This window comes from Phoca vitulina, unplaced genomic scaffold, assembly GCF_004348235.1.
Source record: "Phoca vitulina isolate PV1807 unplaced genomic scaffold, GSC_HSeal_1.0 scaffold47, whole genome shotgun sequence".
Taxonomy (NCBI): domain Eukaryota; kingdom Metazoa; phylum Chordata; class Mammalia; order Carnivora; family Phocidae; genus Phoca; species Phoca vitulina.
The window spans coordinates 6,004,027-6,021,719 of record NW_022589750.1 but is presented as its reverse complement, the minus strand read 5'-3'; the positions used below and the strand labels follow the sequence as shown (position 1 = coordinate 6,021,719).

Here is a 17,693-nt window from a genome sequence, read left to right as displayed (position 1 = left end):
TTCAGGCCCAGCTCCGGCTCTACCCGCCGCCCTAACTCCCTTCCCTGCTTCAGGCAGTGGGATAACTGGAAATGAGGATGTGGGTTTGACAGCTGGAGGCAGAAGTGACGAGCTACGTCAGCACACAGAATAACCAGAGGCCAAAAGGAGACACATGATCCTGAGACCATGCAGTCTCTACTAGATAGATCTGGGTAACAAGATTAGCTAAGAGAATGTCTACCGAACTTGTGAAGTTCCTCATGGGCTGTACTGAGGGCGAGTAAATGCTTACCTTAAATGCAGATACAGCTGATGATACAAATAAATAAAAGTTTTTAAAAGGGGGGTGGGGGCAACACTGAGGGAGTTCAAAGCCGAGAGAGAGAGAGCTCAACCTACGGCAAAGCGTTAACATTCAGAAGTCAGCTGATCTGTCGGGGTCTTAAAGAACAGAAACTACAAGTGAAGAAAGGAAATGTGGGATTCACAAATGACAGCCATAAATATATATTTGAAAAGTATGAGATTCACCCCTTAACTAAGGAACAATGAGTGTCAGAAATGAATGTGTAGATTTTCACAGCCTATATACTAAAATATTGAGAAATCAGCTTATTGCTGATGTATGACAATTAGCTGAAGATCAGAATCTAAGCCTGCCATCCTCTTATTTATTCCAATGAGATATTTATTCGTCAGCTAAAACCCCGAATTGTTTATTCCTACCTCTCTGAAGAGTGCACCATAAAACTGAACAATGTACGGGCAATCACTACTCCGCATTACTACATCCAAATCCATAAGAAGTTGTTTTTGTTCTTTTTCATCCACTGTTGACCGAATTCTCTGGAAAAGAATGACAAAAGATGTCACAAAAACATAAAACAACTTTAGAAACCTGAGAAAAACCACTACCACGACAAGACTAAAAATTTCTAAGCAAACGTCATAAATACTAACCAGACATAAAAATTATCATCTTCCTTAGACTTTACAAGAACAATTTTTATCACAGAAAAACAAAATAGCACTTAGGATTTTTTTTTTTTTTTAAACAAAATAGCACTTAGGAATTCTTTAAAGGACACAGGGCTTTTTAACCACAAGCATCCACAGATGACGTTGGAAGTTATGTAACAAAGTTCCTAAGCAGTGAAAATTAACCCTCACATGCAAATATAAAGAAAAGCGTCAGGAGCTATACTTTAAACAGTTTTCATGTGCATAATCAGCTTCACAGATAGCTTTATTGTATGGAATCTAGGTATTCAATGCAAGAACAGCCCTCCTCGCCCCCTGGCAACCTTACCCCCTTGCATCCTCATTCGTTAGAGATGGAAGATGATCCAGAACAGGTGACAATGGGAATCAGTGTAGGTGCAGCACACAGACAGCGTTCCCGGCCTCCCAAATCCTACGCTGCAATCTCCCCCCTTCACCACATTTTCTATATGCTGAGAACAAAAAGTTCTACCTGACTCTCCACCCCATGGGTCAGAATGGAGGGCGGTAGGAACATGTGGAAGAAAACCTACAGATGAGGGAGGGCTCTATGCCTGTTCCTACACTGATGAGGCCCTCTTCTTTGTACACGGCAGACCTGCGGTATATCCCTAACCCACCTGTACAATTTCCCTGCACACTTCTAAAAGACTGCCACGAAAAAGCAGTACCCCCACCGCCCACCGCCCACCCGGGAACAGCAGGGTACACAGGGGACGTTCAGAGGGACAGTTCCCGCTGCACGAGAGAGAGATAGGAAAGAATCAAGTTCAGAAAATGTAAAACATGAATAATGAAGTTATAGTTTCACATTGAGGCATGCAAACAACTTTTTTCTCATAAAAAAAGTCCACAATGTCACACCGCACCACTGTGTACAACACATAGTACATACTTACAAGGCACGTTAGTATATCAAAAACTACACAAGGTGGCATTTTGTCTTCCAAAGACTGCAAGGTATCTGTTCTCAATGTTCTTGAAAGGGATGAAGGCAGACAATTAAATTCTTGAGCCCATTTTACAGAAGAGAAACCAGAGGCACAGAGAGATACAAAAGATGTATTCCACGTAACATGACGATAAGCAGTTGCAGAAGGAATAGAAGCAGGTTCGTGCATTTTCCTCTCTCCCCACTAAATGAGGAATTCCATATATTCCAAATACAAACACATTTAATTTTGCTATTTAAAATTTATAGCCTGCTAGCTACAGCACTTCAATAAATTTCAAATAAAATTTACTAACGAGCATCCGTCTTTGTATACACTGATTTATTTAAGACTTTTACACTGAATATCACTACCCAGATAAACAAGAAATGGTAAATACATAAGAAGAACAAAAAATAACGACAAAATAAGACTGATACTTCTAAAATTAAGAAAAATTGCCTCCTTTCTCTCATTTCTATATTTTCATAGTTTGGAGATTAATGAGCTTTCTTTTAAATCAACATCAGGATAATGTTTGCTCAAAAAGTGTATTTTTAAAAAGTCAAAATAGCCCAGAGATGTAATTTGTTATTAGTTCAAAACCATGACATCAATAATTTTGGTAAACATTTTAATTACATTTATTCCTGTTTTTAAAACAATAACACTAAAAGGATAGCTGTGAAAATACTAGTTTGGGAAGGCAATTTTTTAATAAAAACTTAACAACCTCATATATCTACATTTAAAAGACAGAGAGCTGGTAACTAGAGACAAATGGGGTAGAAAAAGGAAATGATACTCTGGGGAAAATTTCCACCAACCAAAGAATTCTCACTATTAAAAGGTTTAAAAATATTTTTTTTCTATTTTCACTTGTACGGCTATATGGGCAAGTATAAATACACTAACTCACACTCACAAGACACTATTATAAAAGATGTCCTCTTTCCTAATTTGTTTCCCCAAACAGGTTATACGGTTTTCTAAATTTCCATTTGCACAAATGCTTGTATTTCAACTATTGGAAAGCATATTACAGCCAAAACCTCGATCGTTATCATCAGTAACGGACTCTTGAGGACAACTTCTACACATACTGCAGCAGCTGCAGAAAGGATGCATGCTACTGCATGGACTGGAGGCCTGACTGAAGTCCCAGCACAGGACCGGTATCTAATTCTCAATCCTGGACCGGATTAGCATGCACCGGAATGGAGAGAGTTCCTGGCACAGCTCAAACCTTTGAGCTCATCAGCACAGCAGTAAAATCTATTCATCTGTAAACTATTCTTTAATGCCACCCCAGTAGTACAAAACAGAACACGGGGCTGCTGGATGGCCTACTGGTCTACCAGGAAATGGACTCCGCTCTTGGACACTGGTCAACGGATCACCATCTCTTCGTGCTCTCTGAACATCTGGTCCGAGGGACAGGGAGCGGGTAGAGGAGTAGCTGCTGGTACGGCATTAGAATTGTTTGGGGCTGAGCAAGTGACCAAACTCTTCAATATACAGAAGTTTTAGGATTATACTGCAACACGTATTATATGTGAGCATGTAATAAAATAAACTAATTCAAAAGGACTAAAGGACTCAGGGGATTAACCACAAGCACACACCTACAACAGTGGTCACTTCAAATTAGTTATTTTAACTCAATTAATTCAATAAATGTTCAAGTTGGAGAATACTTAACAATCATCAATGACTCAAATGAAAGAATTCTTAATAGTAAGAGTCACGACCGGGAACGCTTCTCTAATGGAACAAAACAATGTGTATGGATAAGATTTTTATCACTGGAAATAAGAACAGCCAGGACTTTCTAATATTAAGGGATAATAATCACTCAAATTGGAACACATGAACAAGAACAAACTTCCCTTCCCTTTATGAAACTGTCCTTGGGAGCTCCCCTCTCCTTGCTAGATGAGATCCTGCCTGATTCATGAATCGTTTCATAAAAGCCAATTAGATCTTCAAATTAAGGAGGGAGAAAAAAGCTTTCCTTAATAGAGGGAGGAGAATGGAAAATGGAAGCCCAAAGGTGACACCAATTATACATAAAAATCTCTCGTAATTAGAATGTTCAGAAAGCAAATGTATTGATAAATGTCTTGAATCACAGAAAACTTTTATTTATATCATAAATTTAAAAGTTAAATAAGACTGATGTTTGAGTTCGGAAAACCTTTTTATTTTTTCCTCGTAAAGAATGGGGTTGAAAAGCTCACACAAGACCACAAAATATTTAAGAAAATCATCTCAAGAACCTTAAGGGTTTTTTTTTTTTTAAAGATTTTATTTATTTGACAGAGAGAGACACAGCGAGAGAGGGAACACAAGCAGGGGGAGTGGGAGAGGGAGAAGCAGGCTCTTCGCCAAGCAGGGAGCCCGATGCGGGGCTCGATCCCAGGACCCTGGGATCATGACCTGAGCCGAAGGCAGTCGCTTAATGACTGAGCCACCCAGGCACTCCAAACCTTAAGTTTTTTTTAAAAGTTTCATTTTCAACCAAATATCAGAACTCATTAAAATCACTAATTTTTTCACTATGGGACTATTGAGCTCTTTTACTTGTCACTATTTCACTAACCTAGCTCCAGTTATTACATGCTCTTGGGACAAATTATACTTTTTGAAAATCAATCCACATAGCTTTTCCAATAATAAAGTATTTTCAAATTATCACAAGATTTACTTTATTTGGAACAAAATATAGAGAAAACCCTTCAAACCAAAACAAGAATTACTACCCTACATTAGAAGCTGTTTTCCACAGTGAAGAAATCGATATTCTTGAAGCTAAAAAAAAATTTTTTAATTGTCGTCCAAATTTTTATTCAAGGTTGTTTTATACTCCAAACAAAAGCAGGTAAATGCCAATAAAAACAGCATGTAGCTACAGATCAGCAACATCAAAATGACTCCAATGAAGTCTTTCAGGGACACAGAAAAAGGACAAACTGAATACCCAGTCCTCTGTTTTTATGACTTTTGGAGTTATACATGGTTCTTATCCAATTAAAAATTAAAAATTAGCCCAAGGGCGCCTGGGTGGCTCCGTTGGTTAAGCGTCCGACTCTTGGTTTCAGTTCAGGTCATGACCTCAGGGGCGTGAGATCGAGCCCTGTGTCAGGCTCCGCACAGGGTGTGGAACCTGCCTAAGACTCTCTTCTCCCTCTCCCTCTGCCACCCCTCCTCCCACTTGCTCTCCATCGCTCTCTCAAAAAAATTTAAAAATTTTGAAAATTGGGGCACCTGGGTGGCTCAGTTGGTTGAGCCACTGCCTTCGGCTCAGGTCATGATCCTGGAGTCCCTGGATCGAGTCCCGCATCGGGCTCCCTGCTCAGCAGGGAGTCTGCTTCTCCCTCTGACCCTCCTCCCTCTCATGCTCTCTGTCTCTCATTCTCTCTCAAATAAATAAAATAAAATCTTAAAAAAAAAAAAAAAAAATTTTGATAATTAAAAAAATTTAAAAGTCCACAGAGCTTCACTTTTCTAAGACAGCCCGTCCAATTCATGCCATTGGCTGCAGCAGCCACAAACTCAGATACTAGGAATTCCATACAGATTAAGCTGCAGTGATAGAAAGCTGACAGGTTCCATGGGACAAGCTAAAAAATTTAAGTTAGAAATTGTCCTCTTGCCCTGTCCTACCTCGTGCACAAAACACAACAATGTCCACTCTGAGAACAGTCCAAATCATGCAGACAGAAATACCAAGAACTGGTTGAAAGGTTGCTTTCCTTCTCTCTACACAATGTGGCATCTGGAAGTCATTGGTAAATTTAAATGTTGGCAGCTTATAGTTGGCCTTCATTTGGAATGCCTCGATGTTTAACAATTTAAATTTAAAGCATAAATACTCCTTTACTGATACTGAACAACTATTTAAATGTGGCGTAGTTCCAGATGGCCTCTAAATATACCGGGACATTCACGCTGAGATGATTCTTGCACATTATCTCTAAACCCAGCCAACCCAACCTCCCCCACGCAATTTGTTTGTACCTATCAGAGATGAATGGGTGGGGATAAAACTAACATAAGTAAGAAGAACTTTCCAGTAGATTAAGACCCATTGTTCTAATGGAAAAGGATTGTGGGAATTATTAAAACTACATTCACTGAAGGACTGGGGGGGAGAAGCAAATGAGATGGATGGAAACAGGCAGTAGACACTCTCAAAGAAACCATTCATTCATTGTTTGTTTCTCTTCCTTTCCTAAATGGATTTTCAGGGATCAGAAGAAACATGGAGAAGGAATAAAAGGAAAGAGTGTCATGATGACCCAATCGCTGTTATGAGATAAGGCCAGGACCACCCAACTGTGGCAAAGAGAAAAGGAAGAAAGGTTGACAACACAATGGCTAAGGGACAAGCTGTAGAGGAAGCAAAGTAAGATAGGCCCACAGGGTAGGTCCTCAGAAGCAGATCACCAAGGAACATTTTTCTAGGTGCTAACTAAATACCCAGCTGCTAGTGGTGCACACCACTCACTCTGACTCAGAGTTAACCCTTACATCTCCATGTCAGAGTTCTCAAAGATATCTCAGTTGCTAGAGAGGCCAGGTATACACCAAAGCTCTAGGGCTTGCCATGCAATGACCCAGTCTGTGTCTGTCTGGGTCCTGGGGTGAGAACTTCTGACCCTCACCAAAAACCCAGAGTTCTTCCTACCAACTCAAGGTATAAGGAAAGGTCAGACAGGTGACAAGCTCTATCTCTTGGACAATGTGGGTGTGGGGAAGGCCCTCTGGGTTACCTGATCCCATTCCTGCTCAGAAAAGGGGAAAGAGCTCATCATATGCTCGAAAAACTCAGAATAAGGCAAAACTGATGACAAGTCATAGATGCTCTTGATTAAAAACAGCAGCTCCACAATGTGTGTCACAGATGTTAGTTCCTAGGATCGGATCATTCCAGGCAAAAAAGATACAAGTCATCTGCAAACAGATCAGGAATCAAGAACTGAGGAGTCCAGGAAGGAACTTTAGAAAGGCAGACTTGAAGACAGCAACACACTCAAAGAAACGTACAAAATATCTACTTATTCTGATATTCTTGTTTGGATTTTATTTTGAAATGGAGAAAATATATGGGGGGATGAGATGTGGGGAAAACAGAAGAAATGGGATAATTAATGCGGAAGGGCATGACTGCTAGTCCCAGTAGATAAGGTGTCTAAATTCTCACAAATTCATGTCAGGTTTGTGTGGGGCTCAGCTGAAGGTCCAGAGGGCAGTATAACAAGGTCGTAAGAGTAAGGTCGGTGACTCATAGCCCTGCTACACACGTTCATCTTCAGCTACTTGGAGTACTCAAAGTGAAAAGAGAAGTGGGTTTGCCGATGAGAAATTAGGGCATGGATACGACGAGACTCAGCAAGGTGATAGGTTCAATCACCATACAGGAAATCAGTGGATGGCTTCAAAGACTATCCAGGCATTAAGACAATTTGACATCAGATAAAATGATGCCAGCTATTAGGATTTTGACACTTAGCATGGCAAAGTGTCATTTTCAACTTGCCACCAACCCAAATCGGAGCACCAGAAGGTATATATTCTTCAGCAAAGCAGTGTGGGATCTGCAATCACTGGCAGTAGCTAAAACTCATCTCCATGATTGTGGCTCATTCCTACCCGTAAGCACCCATCATCAACGAAGGTTACCAAAACATTAGGATTCCATGTTTCAAGTAATTGCCAAATGTCTTGCCAGAGTGGCATGATAGCTAGGACAACACTCCCAGGACAAGAATGAAACCAAAATCTCCCTGGGTTGACCTTTTGTACCAAGTGGACGTTGATAAATATCACCCATGCAGAAATCCTTGAACTGGTACATGAGCAAACAGATCACGTGGGATCTTAGGTGGAACACCTCTCCACAGCAACTATATCATTTAAAATCAAAAGGTGAGGGGGTGCCTGGGTGGCTCAGTTGGTTAAGTGTCCAACTCTTGATTTCGGCTCAGGTCACGGTCTCAGGGTTGTGGGATCGAGCCCCACCTCAAGCTCCACGCTCAGCGGGGAGTCTGAGATTCTCTCTTTCCCTCTCCCTCTGCCCCTCCCTCCTCTAAAATAAATAAATCTCTAAAAAAAAAAAAAAAATCAAATCAAAACATGAAAAGAACAAGGATTATCTTAATTGAAACAGTTGTGATAATATTTTGAAAATGGGTCCTGTTCCTGGAATCTACAAACCCAACACTGCCAAGCCAGGAGTGCACTCTGTTCCTTAAGCATCCCTTGCTAAAAAACCCTCCTAAGGTTAATATCTGTGAATAAGATATGAAGGGGAGTCTACTGCCAGTCAGTAGCTGACTTCAGGCCAACCTGAATCAGTGATGTGGGGGACAGGAGAGCAAGGATCACACTCAGATCCCTAAGTGCCCCAGTGGATCCTTACAAATATGCTGTTTTCCCAGCAGAAACATCCAGAAGTCAGTTCTAATACAAAGTTGGAAAACCCCAGAAACCTCTGCAGCACCTCAGTGTGCTATGACCCCCTCCTCTGGGCTGCAGGAAATCTCAGGCATTCTTACGTTCCTAAGTTCAAACAAAGATTCCATATCCCACAGAGGCAGGAAGACTTACCCCTGCTACACAGGTTCATCCTTAGCTGCTAGAGTCTTCTAAATAGATCACATACAAAAATGTCCACTGTCTCTGCCTCACCATGCCATCACTAATGAGGTCAAAGCAGAGAGCAACATTAGCCGAAACAGTTTTAAAAAGCCAAGTATTTGGAATGCTGATCACAGATGCAAAACTGGCTTTCATGCCAAAGAGTAACAAATAACAAGGGTCTGTTAAATCAATTGTTTTAAATGAAAACATGTTTCCACTAAGGCAGGAAGAAAGAATACTAATTCTTAATCGCAAAATCACCCAAGTCTTTAGAATCAATTTAATGAACTCTCAATTGTATCTTAATCAAATTAATTAATTAACAATAATACCTCCTATTCTCCTCACTGAGGATATTGAGGCCCAATTAATTCCTAGTTCTACACAGGCTCTGTTACCCATCACCAGAGAATCTGGGAGATCAGTTCCAAAAATATATGGGGTATTTACTACATCATGGGCAGAGCTGCCCTGAGGGCAAAGTTGATGGGACAAGCTGGGTATGTCTTGATTAAGGATGGTATCATCTTCCTCTTTACTAATTACATCATCCATATACTAAGGGCACAATCTTAGCACTAACATTTTGCAAGGGCCTAAAGATCATAAATAACAGATTATTACTTCAGTACCCATGACACTAAAGTGAGATACGAGAGGAAATCTGATGTATAACCAATTTTGGAGGCATGGCCATAAGACCACAACAACAAAAATGACAGAAAATGTGGAGAAGGTGTATCAAATATGGGGTTAGATGATCCTCATTTAGAGTGAAGTGTGGTAAGGTTTTTCTCCAAATTACTACATCGGCTGAGATACAGATCCCAGAGCTTTCCTCAGAGTTCATGTCCCAAGAGCTTCCAATATGGGCAGGTGGGGATCCCATCTCCTACCCCTTACATTGGCCAAAAAAGTGCTATTTTGTCTATATTATTTATTAGGGTCTATATACAATTCTGTTAACTGAAAGAAGCCATGGTGTGAAAACCCCTAGGAGCAAAAGAAACATGTGTATATGAGGAGTACCAACCCCGACTAGACAAGGGACCTGAGTTCAAAGCCAAGGCTGATAGAAGGACAGCCCTGCTGTGTCCTTTGGATCTGCCCACTCCTGGAAGGACTCCACTTAACACTTTTCATCTGCAACACCGCAATATTCAAGCAACCTTAAGAAGCATCCAATAGTATGGTTTCACACCATGGCTTCTTTCGGTTCCACCAACCACGGATTTCTTAATTAAGCCACATGATCTAGCTAATCAAATAAGAGTGGAAGGTGCTGGAATCAAGCCTCAACTCAAAACCAGATAGCCATGACTCCTGCACCCCACAAGTGATCTGGAATATCAAACACTAGCACTGTGGCCTTCTAAAACTCAATGAGATTGCCTAACAAAGCATTCTATACCCTCAGAAAGGAGCTTTTCCAATTTAAGGCCACTCCTGTCAACTATCATTCCAGTGCTTTCAGAACAGTATGCAAGACCAATGTTTAAGGACTAAAATGAACCTCGTGCAAGAAGGCTCACAGTTCCCACCAGAATTATTCAGTAATGGAACTTCTGGTAGAAATGGCCAGGGGTCTGCTGTGGCAGGGAAAACGCGCAACCGTCCTTCGCCGACCCCTGCGTTCCCACACGTGCAGCACCGTCCACATCAAGGAGGCCTCCCTACTGAGCAGATGGAAGCCCCACACTGCTCAGGCAAGGGCGGAGCTGCGGACTGCTGATATGGGCAGGCGGAGGGCTCTGGTGCTTCCCACCAGGCAGGAGGGTTGACCTAGGTCTCAACTCCCAAAGGACACGGAAGGCAAGATCCAAATACCACGGAGAGGCAGGAATGAAGGAATCGAGATCAAGTTACCAGCCTGGGATCGGTCAGGACTCAAATCAATGCAACAGAAGAGTTGCAAGAGTAGAGAAAACACCCTGAGGGTTGAAGGAATAAGACCAATTAGGCCCATGAGCAAGAAAGGGAAAACACCCGAAACCCTTCACATCGCTAACTCAGGCTGACCTAAGCACCTAACCTCAAACAGCCAGGCCATCTCCCTGATTAACACAGATGACTTCTCAAGTAGAAGACTGGAAGCTCATGCGTAAATATCAACCGTGACAACCTCAACATGACACCTTCCCATCCCCACCTACCTGCCCACCATCCGTTCCACTGGCCCGTGACGTGACAGCTTCACTCCAGGGTCACCCCTCTAAGTAACAATCCCACTGCCTTCGATCTTTAGGGGCATCGAGATCATCCCCTTAGATTCCCTCTCATCTGCATTCTTTTCTACTCGCCCTGCCGACAAGCCCACAGACAGACACAAGCAGACCTTCAAGAGTCAATCCGGACACGGTCTGTTAGAAAACAACAGGGAAGCTGGTAGTCTAGCGTGGGTGCAGGGTTTATGCTGTAGGCAGGGTCAGGTGAAGGACATGCTGTCAGGTCCTGAAGGCTCATTCCTCCCTCTGCAGGAACGTGTGTCCGTCTTACTGCTCTGGTCCAGCCCACGGGCCTGAGCTAGGGCCTGCAGCCACTCTTCCTAACACTTTACTCCTGCGTCCCCAGATTTGCTCTGATGTGCAAATCATTTGTGGACCTGACTCTGCTGGGTGTTTCTCCCAGATCCCAATTTCTCTGACCCTGGCCCAGAAACGTAATCATCATTCAGTGGTTATTCCACTGTCATGCAAAATGGGACCTTAAATAAACGTTATTTGCAGAGGATGCTGAGCGAAGCCTGATGTTCCCAACCAGAGTCAAGGGTCGTCCTTCCTGAGCTTCAGAAGATGCTACGGCAGGAATGGCTTTGCCCTCCACAGCCCCATGACTCAGTCATTCAAGCAGTTAGACAAACCAGTCATAACACTCCCTCCCACTCGCAGAAGAGTTAAGACCTATTTCCCCAGGCGTGTGCAATTAAAACTGAAGGTTCAAAATTTTCCCCGTCTTAGGGCCTAATGCAGAACCTCACTGGCAGCTTGAAGAACTGTCCTCGGGCCAAAGGTCATGAAATTGTTGTAAGTACAACTCTTACATATGCTGTGTGTTATCTTGCTGAATCTGACTTATTAGATCTTAACTGGTTTTTAAATTACGTCTTGGAGATCACTGTTTCTGGTAACTAACAAATCATCTTTTCAAGCATTTCTTCTACGTGGCAAAATAAATTTGGGGGGAAAGGGCTCCCTCAAAATTAAAAATGAGGAAGAAAAAGAATAATAAAAATCAGGCTAATGCCACAGTTCACTTCTGTACAGATACTGCAAGTAAACCTTAAGGATAATGTACTTCCAAGATAAGCTTAATATCTAATCAAGTAATCCTTCCCTGTTAAAGCGCATATTAAAACACTAGTATAGAGGCACTCCAAATGCGTTTCCCATTTTACCAACAACAATGGAAAACTCACAGGAGTGTGAACCACTGCCTCCCACTCTTTTAAATCTCTATAGTCCTTATCTCAAAGCTAAACACGGCGGGTGCTTAGTCATCAAACTGTCTACATGGAAAATGTCAAACAGAACTCCTTAACCACACACTGCCCCTGTGTGTGTACTTATCATTCTGATTCGTGGGCCTACATGATAAAGGAACAAACTCTCTCAGATGTGACAAAAGACTAAGCTTTTTCAGAGAGACCAACAAGATACACATTTAAAAACTGTAGGGGCGCCTGGGTGATTCAGTCGGTTAAACGTCTGCCTTTGGCTCGGGTCATGATCCCAGGGTCTTGGGATCGATCCCCGCACTGGGCTCCCTTTTCAGTGGGGAGCCTTCTTCTCCCTCTCCCTCTGCCCTTCCCTGCTGCTTGTGCTCTCTCTCCTTCTCAAATAATCTTTAAAATAAATAAATAAATAAAAATAGTAGATGTCATCTATCAATCATCAGATTGGTATCAAACTCTAATGTATATTAAGGAAGAAACCCTCTTCAAGTATTATATGATGTCATGGAATCCAGTGCTATGCCCCACCGACATGCTGGTGGATATGTCCCATCACCACCCTCCCCATGCTAAACTACCATGCTTGCTCAGGAAGTCAAGGTGATGAAGAAAGGTTGACAGTATCCATGGGTGGGCACAGATGTGACAGTTACCAGGCTGTAGGTCCCATGTCCACCTCAGAAGTACTTCTTAAGAGCTGGGATTTTAAAGGCATTCCAACAGGGCTCTCAAAATGAGTTCAAATTACAAGTGGCAGACAGCAATTCCCTATATTCACTCTTAAATTCCTTCAAAACTCGAGTAAGCATTACACAGTTCCAAATGTTATCAAATTAAGAAAAATTTTTTTCAAGTCACAATGAAGTCCCCCTTCCTTATCTTAAAAACCTACTGACCATGGCTCAAGTCTATCCAGATTACTAAAACAGATTATGATGTTGATCAACATAGTAAAGCAGAGAGCACAGACTGAAAAAAGCAGTACATAATTATTTAAAAGTTCTTTCCCTAGTATCTGGAAAAAAGTTTAGAACTTTAGTTACATAGGCTAACTCTCCCTTAAGACCTAGCCAAGGAAAAGCAGATGTCACGTGCAGACAGTACATAGGAGCAATACAACACTCATCCAAAAAAATCTAAATAAAGTAACTTTCCACTTACACTGCAGTGGCATAAAATAAAAATAGAGAAATCATTCCACATTGCAAGAGAAACACTTTTTTATTTCAACAGATAATCCAGAGCAGAGGCCTTAGCCTCTGCTTCCTTAGAGGTGCACCAGTTCTGTGCAAAATCTTGTCTATGTATGCGTCATCCTAAGAAAAAGTCTATGGGTGTCAGCACATTGCAAAACAACTATGACCAAAAACAAGGTTAAGAACCCGTAAGGAGAATCATAAAATTTTTCCCCCATCATTAATTTCTTATTAGTTTCATATGACCCAGCAAACAGAAATGCTCAACAATGAAGGAGGCAAAAAGAGTCAGAGTAACATTTTGCTCACAATAAAGTTCAGCACAGATAACATTTCATATTAACGTGATACAAATCCCCTCCCAAAAGTCAATTACGAAACTGAGGCTCCTCCCCTATCCCTAGGTCACTGTGACAAACTCTCCAAATAGGGCACTGACAGGAAGCTGATTAGCTCACACTGTCTATAGACCCATTCTCAATTGTGTAGAGGCATTACTGGTTCCCCTAAGGATTTTAAGTTGATAAGGGAATGGATATACCTCATTTGCCCTTTTTCTTTTTAAACTGCCGCCCCCGACATTGTCGATTCTCCCGTAACATCTTACACACTGCAAACATCTGTTCAACATCTAAACAAACAGGTGAACACATTACAACTACATGGGCCCACAGGCGTCGGGTGGAGACCAATCAGTTCATAACAGGTACCCACATCAGCCTGCCAGGTACAGTGTACGGGCCAGTCTCCATTTCTGGCCATTCTTGACTTTTTTTTTTTTTTTTAAACGAACATATTAAGTGGCATGGCACTCACAGTAAGGACAGAAGGTGACAGCATTATCACAAGGTGTGCATTTCGATACAACTTTCAAACCGGGGAACAGGGCAGTACTGCGTGGAGATGACATAAACAAACAGGAGCCGAGCCGGTCAGGACCGAGTAAGGTTGAGGTTAGTGGCAACAGCATGTGCGTGGTTTCCGGGAAACCTTCAGTAAGACTGCTGTTAGCCCTAGCCCCGCACCTTGCCCAACCCAGTGCACTGCCTCTTCTTCCAGCTCCCCGCCTGGCTCAGGGCAGCACTGCCCTGCTCCCAGGGGTGCAGCCGCCCGGCCTGAACTCACCTTGGCACTGGAAGGGCCTGAAGTTTAAAACACGTTAATGCATCACGGCAAAGGGGCGGTGAACACGCGTGCGTCACACTCGGGGTCCAGAGCAACAGCAACAACCACCTCTGTACAAAACGCCCCCAAGGGACTTGGAGAAACAGTTTTACCAACACCCATGTTTACCACACACGCAAGAACAGAACGACAGGGGTATCACTGCACCGAGAATTGCACCTAATGGAGGAAAGCGCCAAAAAGAATGATGGGCTTCACCTACTTTAACTGCCATTATTTGCCCACTTGGTTTGTGGACCATTTTGTTGACAGAACCATAAGCTCCTCGTCCAATTTCTCCAAGGTCTTTCAAGTCCTCCGCAGTGAAATCCCAGTGTTGCTCAGGGGAGATCTTCAGTTTTCCTGACGATTCAATGCTGTGTGTTCTCAGTCTCTCTCTGTTAAAATATTGGGAAGCAATTTTTCCACATTTTAAATAGGTTTTGACTTTTTTCTTATAGCTAGCACTGATGAATGCGTGGGAAAATCTGCTTTTCAAGTTGCTAACACAGTCTGACCTCCAGGTTTTTGGAGTTTTTTGTTTACGTCGTCTTGGTTTTTTACACACTGAACTCATTAAGAAAGGCCTAAACTTAGGGAGTCAATAAACACAGCTTTAATGAGATTCAGAAAACCAAGTTTCCAGTTATCGAAGAAAGTAATTTGTAGACCAGTTTTCATTTCCAAATACAAGCTCTTTTTCAAACTTTGCAAAACTGCGTTATCAAGTGCAGAATCCCAGGAGCTATGAACCTCATTTCCAAAAAGTTCTTATCCTACCTTACCCGACATTAATGACCCCAGGCCCTCCATCCTTAATATAGCTGCTCCTGAACTCTCCTGCACATTAGAATTACGTGGCGAGATTCTTAAAATCCAGGTGCCCAGGTATCATCTCATAGCAATTAAATCAGAGTATCTGGGAACAGGAGTCAAAAAACAGTATTTTTAAAGATCCCCAGGCGGTTTTGGCAAAGTCTGGGAAATAGCACCTTACCATACTGCCCTGTTCCTGCTAATGCCACGCTGAGGTAGGGGGACAGTTAAATGTATGGCAGCTGGATCTAGGAGAAAAACTGTTATGTACCAATCAAAACTGAACCCGTCAGCCTAGACATAGCGATGAGGTGAAGAACAAATGATTCGTGGACAAAAATCTCGTTAACGGATTTTCATTAAATTAAATTCCAACCTGGAGATCAAAGCATTAACTTGTAACCATGCTTTGTAAAAAAGCAAATCCAATGAAAAATGTAAAAACAATCTCATTCCTCTCTCCTCCCGCCCCCCAGACACCAATGTGTAGAAATGAACTGTACCTAACTAAAGAGTGCAAGATACATAGAGAAAAAGATTCCACTGACGATAATCTACATTTTTGTCAATTTCATATTAAATAGTCAGACTCTTTAAAATCTGATCTGGTAATACAAGTAAGAAAAATTTACATGCTTGGTTATTTATTTTTCTTCTTCCGAAATTTAGAAATGTTTTCTCAGGCTAGCAGAACTGTTTTTTGTAGCTATTTTTAAGGTTCTCAAAATATTCAGAATTTTAAAATCATTTCCCCAGAATTATAGTAATATACTAGTATTAATAATAACCATGATTCAGGGTTATAGTTCAAAGACTTAATACACTTTGTCTAAATAACCACGTAGTGAACCAGCATTCCAAATGCCAGATTCCCAGATCATAGTAAGTCATAATACCAGCTTTTTTTCACACAAGTTCTTTTCTGTTTACAACATACTTCCACCAGTCGAGCCTAGTGACTAATTTTCTTAGCAATCTTTTTCATGACATAGAAATATCCTAACACAAAGGAGTTCATTTGCAATAATTATTGTTCTATGATCACTGGCATGTAAACACCATCTCTGTGCCTCAGTTTAATCACTCGTAAAATATACAGCACCGGCCAATCGCTGAGGGTAGCTGAAAAAAAGTTAGTTTAAATTACGTGCAAATTAGAAGCAACATTTTGGGGCGCCTGGGTGGCTCAATCAGTTAAGCGTCTACCTTTGGCTCAGGTCATGATCCCAGGGTCCCTGCATGGGGTTCCCTGCTCAGCGGGGAGTCGGCTTCTCCCTCTGCCCCTCCCCCCACTCATCCTGGCACGTGTGCTCTCTCTCTCCCAAATAAATAAATAAAATCTTTAAAAAAAAAATTGGAAGCAACATTTTTACATTATTCACTAATTCATGGGATGTGGCAGACAGGCTCTAAGGTGCTCCCCATGAGCTGCACTTCCCTGGGGTTCACAGCACTGTGTAAGCACCTCTCTCGGAGTGGGGACAAGACCTGCACCTGCAACTTGCTTCTAACCAACAGAATATGGCAAAGGATGTCGCTCTCATGAATACATTGTGTTTGATAGCATCTGCTGCCAGCATTCCTGAGACATGGAGTATTTCACTATTATATAAGCCACAGAATAACAACAGTTATAATATTAACTTTTACTGTAAGATCAATTTTTAGAATTACGGAATATCTCTACTAATAGCTTGGCTTACTGTAGTCTACTGTGTAATTTCTGGATGAGGTCCTTTTATTTTTTCAAGTGAACAGGTTGACGGCTAAGGGATGAGAGTTACCTTCTTAGGCTGATGCAAATGTTCAAAAACTGAGTAAGCTGACAGACGCACAACTCTGAATATAGGAAAAGCAGCTGAATTGTAGAGTCTAAGGGGTAAACCATATGACACATGAATTATATCTCAATAAAGCTGCTAAAACAAAAGATGAACAGCAGAATGTGGCTATTCCCCAGAGTCCATCTTCTCATTTAACAGAAAAAGTTGTGAAAACCACAGAAAAACATGCTATGGGTATGCCATCATGAAGGCATGTTCATGGAGTCCCCACTCATATCAGGCTGGCAATCTTTCCTGTGAAACTGAGTCCAAACTCACAGTTCTTGCTTTAAGAGTTAGTCCAGCCCTGATGGCTTCCAAAGAAGGACGGGACAGAGACGCACCACCGTGGTGGCCGCACCTAGAAGCCTGACCTGACCCCTCACCATTACGCTAGAGCAGTCAGTCACTGAGGCAACTGTACTGAGTGTCCAAAACCTTGGCTGCAATTTTTTATCTTGGGGCGAATGTGTCAAACGGGATTTAAGTTCTACTTCTACTAGACAGGATCAAAACCTCCCAGATTTCATTATTAATTTCTTACCTGAAAATTAGTTCAGCTCAACTCCACAAAACTGTTAAGTTGGCTCGAATGCCTCTGCCTCACCAGTAACTAAGTTCAGCCTATGACCTTACATTTACTCTCACGCTCATCCTTCTGAAATCTATGTGCTCCACATGA

At 41.9% G+C, this 17,693-nt stretch overlaps 1 protein-coding gene across 1 annotated transcript in view; it reads right to left on the bottom strand.

The window, feature by feature from the left end:
* Positions 1-17,693, bottom strand: part of MAP2K4 (mitogen-activated protein kinase kinase 4) — a 132,843-nt gene that overhangs the window by 56,649 nt on the left and 58,501 nt on the right. Inside the window, exons 4-5 of the mRNA XM_032431939.1 lie at positions 14,596-14,770; positions 709-828 (exon numbers count right to left, since the gene is read on the bottom strand). Of these exons, the coding sequence (XP_032287830.1) occupies positions 709-828; positions 14,596-14,770 (295 nt within the window). The remainder of the gene's footprint in view (positions 1-708; positions 829-14,595; positions 14,771-17,693) is intronic.